The sequence below is a fragment of the Oncorhynchus nerka genome, linkage group LG2, assembly GCF_034236695.1.
Source record: "Oncorhynchus nerka isolate Pitt River linkage group LG2, Oner_Uvic_2.0, whole genome shotgun sequence".
In the NCBI taxonomy this organism is placed as follows: domain Eukaryota; kingdom Metazoa; phylum Chordata; class Actinopteri; order Salmoniformes; family Salmonidae; genus Oncorhynchus; species Oncorhynchus nerka.
Window position 1 is genome coordinate 92,919,245 of NC_088397.1, and position 4,306 is coordinate 92,923,550.

General features: G+C 43.5%; 1 protein-coding gene across 1 annotated transcript; it reads left to right on the forward strand.

The window, feature by feature from the left end:
* Nucleotides 1-260: 260 nt before the first annotated feature.
* Nucleotides 261-3,444, forward strand: LOC135572852 (L-rhamnose-binding lectin CSL3). The gene is made up of 9 exons (XM_065021347.1): nt 261-348; nt 577-612; nt 693-737; nt 878-1,013; nt 1,140-1,258; nt 2,505-2,549; nt 2,651-2,786; nt 2,864-2,971; nt 3,204-3,444. The coding sequence occupies exons 1-8, from the start codon at nt 318-320 to the stop codon at nt 2,967-2,969; spliced, it is 654 nt and encodes a 217-aa protein (XP_064877419.1). The 5' UTR covers nt 261-317; the 3' UTR covers nt 2,970-2,971; nt 3,204-3,444.
* The last annotated feature ends 862 nt before the right edge of the window (nt 3,445-4,306 follow it).

A 4,306-nucleotide genomic window follows, 5' to 3' on the forward strand; every position in this document is an offset into this window, starting at 1 on the left:
AGGTTTCTCGACTTTGCGTGATGATTAGCTTAGCAACCGCGTGACGCTTTATGACAACGTGAATGTGATTCGTCAAAAGTTTGTTGGGCGTTATATGTTTCTCCATTCATTGGCCAATGGGAGTTTCTCCTACTGTTCTAAAAATCGAAAGCAGCCTTTTCAGAATATATCACCAACATGTATCCTGCTTCACAAGAGGAACCAGCCTGCTTGACCATGCACAAGCAAAACATCACATAACATAAATACCAGGTGTATTGGATCTTGTTATCATCAGTTGCATTTTCTCTGTTAGTACCACTCCTGTACCTGGCATCATGCGCATGTTGAGACTGACGGTGGTCACATGTGAGTATACAAAATCTGTATCTGATGCAGATTAGAATTTAAATATATATGACCAAATGTTTGTATTTGTGAGTAAAAAGAAGTACATGTAATATGATTTGAGGGACATTCACTTCCTTTTGGCCAAAAAGGTATTCAAAGCATGGAATATGAGACCAATGCTGAGTTGTAGCTTCATGGGCATATGATGTTGAATGTTGCTGAACTAGCTGTGTGATGTTGTTTCAGTGCTGGCTACAGCTTGCTGCACACTAACAGATGGAGGTACTGTATGTAATAATGATGATACTACTTAACCAAGCTAATGTGAGTGGTGTGTAATTCCTGTTTATTTGTCCTGGCAGCAATCAGCATCACGTGTGAAGGCTCTGATGCTTTACTGCAATGTGGTAAGCTAGTCCACACTGCTGAACAGTATACTCACTGACCACCTATGATCGTTTATACTGTAGATTAGCGTCACTAGCCCACACCATAGAGACCCATACTTGGCTCTCCTTCGTGCCTCACTGTTCTCCATCTCCCTCAGATGGAGGTAAGATCCATATCAAGCGTGCGAACTACGGTCGTCGTCAACACGATGTTTGTTCTATTGGGCGCCCTGATAACCAACTCACCGACACCAACTGCCTCAGCCAATCCTCCACCAGCAAGATGGCAGAAAGGTACTAGAACCTGTAACTCCTTGGCTGTAGTGTAAACAACCACCAGCAAGATGGCAGAAATGTGCTGGAACTTGTTGTGTTTACTTGTATGAACTCATAACCTCAACCTGTCTTTGAAACACACAGATGCGGTGGGAAGAGCGAGTGTATTGTCCCTGCATCAAATTTTGTTTTTGGAGACCCCTGTGTCGGGACTTATAAGTACCTGGACACCAAATACTCCTGTGTCCAACAGCAAGAAACAAGTCAGTCTCTGAATGTGTGCTAATAATATTTAGTGGTGGGCATCCATATTTGGATTCGACGTAGGGTTGGTATGACTGTGGCATATTGGGACATTGTTTAATTCTCCTACCCACTTTTAATCTTGTAAAAAAGTAAGCTCAGCTGATTGCTAGAAAATGAATATAATGGGTTGGTTCCCCTATGGTACCAGCTTGTTAACGTTTGTTTCTCTAAGTGTAAACCACCCTCCACTGCTAACTAACCCTAGCAAGCTGTGGATATGCCACTTGTTTAGTTTGAGTAGCCTATAGGGAGGTCAGAGACCTGGCAGTGTGGTGCCAAGATGCCAAAGGAACTGGTAGTGGACTACAGGAAACGGAGGGCTGAGCCCTTCCCTGCCAGGAGGCTAAAAGGATTGGTATCAGCCCTCCGATTCTGAATTCTACACCATTGAGAGCTTTTTGACTGGCTGCATCACCACTAGGTATGGCATTTGACCACAAGGTGCTACAGAGGGTATTGCGTACCACCCAGTACATCAGAGGCCGCGCTCCCTGCATCATGATTTCGACACCGTGTTTCGGCAGGCCCTACATTGTCAATGACTCGCGCCACCCAAGTTATACTGGTCTCTGCTACTCCATAACAAATGGTACGGATGCACCAAGTCTGGAACCAACAGGACGCTGAACGGCTTCTACTTCCCCAAGCCATAACTGCTGAATGACTACCCGACTATCTGCATTGACCCTTTTTGCAGTAACTTTTTTTGACTTGTCTCATATGCTGCTGCTGTTCGTTGTTAAATTGACATATCTAGCTCAATTAGCCAGCAAGAACATGGAAGGGAAGTATCTCAAGCTTATTTGATGCTTGTGCACTTAATCTGGTTTACCATGTTTCAGTGAATGGTAACTAGCTAGCGCAACTCCCACAGTTTTGTAGTGTTTATAGCCAATCTGACAGATGGCACAAACTGCACAGATTAGGTGTAGCGGGTTGACTTTATTTTTTCACCCGTTTAGGTCTAGCCAGCCAGTTTCCTTAAAATGTTAGCATTTCGAGAACTGCTCATAAGGAAGTGAAACTAAAAGGTAATGGTGGAAGATGACGCGCTTAACTTTTTGTACTTTGGTTCATGCTAACGAGTTTATAATGACTTTTAGAAAATGCACCTGAAATCAACATTTCCTGGTAGTGCCCATCACTAACACTTCACCAGGCTAATGTATGTCTTAATTTGTCTGGCCGGTGGTGTCTTTGCAGTAAGCAGCATCATATGTGAAGGCTCTGATTCTCAACTACTATGTGGTAAGCTGGTCAACACTACCGTACAGTTTTAATCGTGTGGTGACGTGTATATTAGTCACTAGCCCACACCAACACCAAGGTTTGTCCTTTCTCTTCCTCAGATCGAGGTGAGATCCGTATTCAGCGTGCCAACTATGGTCGTCGTCAACACGATGTGTGTTCCATTGGGCGCCCACATCAACAACTCAAAAACACCAACTGCCTCAGCCAATCCACCACCAGCAAAATGGCAGAAAGGTACTGAAACCTTCAGTGTGCATTTAGCTGTTGGAAGTCATTGGCTGTGGTGTTAACCTCTCCCTGTTGACACACAGGTGTGATGGAAAGCGCCAGTGTATCGTCAAGGTATCCAACTCTGTGTTCGGTGACCCCTGTGTCGGAACCTATAAGTACTTGGATGTGGCTTACACCTGTGACTGAATGTGAGTTTTGTATAGGTGCACGTGACTGGGAACTAGAATTCGTGTTGTATTTTACCTTTATTTACAAATTCTTAATTTCAATGACTGCCTAGGAACAGTGGGTTGACTGCCTGTTCAGGGGCAGAACGAAATATTTGTACATTGTCAGCTCATGATTTGTACTTGCAACCTTTCGGTTACTAGTCCAACTCTCTAACCACTAGGCTACCCTGCTGACGATTTTGTCTTGCAGGACATCTTCCTGGGGAACCTGAAAATGTACAAGGCTTCTGGGATATCTTCATCAGGTCGTGCTGTTTTCCTCCAACCTCTAAATCAACTTCAATGACCATTGTAAACCTGTGTACATTGTGCTGAAGCATTACTTAAACAATTTCTGAACTGTGGTTGTTGGTCTGAATATAACGAAGCGGCAGGAAGACGATACTAGTTGCCTCTTGTACATTAATAAATGTCACACCAATATTACTGAACATGTGTCCTTTATTCTCTCTTACTGGTCCTAATTCGTATGCATCAACAGCTAATCTGGTCACAAAGCAGGCCTGGATGGGTAAACATTTTAATACAATGTGTAGACCCTACAAACCTTGATCGTTAAGTGGTTGGCTCATGAACCAAATGTTCCCTTGATGTGAAGATTCAGTTCGACTATTTAATCTGGTAATACACATACTTGCAGGGAAGCTGCCCAACCACATCACATTCGTCATCCAACAGCCTCTTAGCCAGAGACACAAAGGGTCAACGGCACATCGACAGATCTCCCACTGTCAAATGGGGACCTGACCGATACAGCCCTCCAAGCGCTGCCCCTCAAGCATCAGATTCCACCCTGAGAAATACATTGAATTCCATTCCCTGCCCCATGCACCACCAATGAACGAGAAACATACAGGCCAATTTCACAGCAAGGCCAACGATGTATGGAACCATGTCCATCTATGAGCATTTTTGTTGGAGTTTATTTTACATCTGTCATTCTATCCTTCGCCCAGCAACTCCCCTCCCCCTTATCTCCAATTCCACATCCCAAACATCAGCTTCCCTTAGCCCATCCCACCTGTCTCTGCTGGCCATACACTTTGGATTTCTACGCAGCATATATTTCAACTATGCTGTGATTAACATACAATTTCTATTGAATAGAAACTATATATTAGTAATTGACCTGGTCTCCAGATCTCAAAGGATATTTAGTGTCAATTTTAGATCAATGTTTTGCATTTTCAACCATTCCTGAGAAGCTACTTGAGGGCAATACTAAAATAAATGGTCAATTGAATCTGTATTCTCACAACAATCTGCATTAGCTGAAAAGCACAAGTCTTGAAT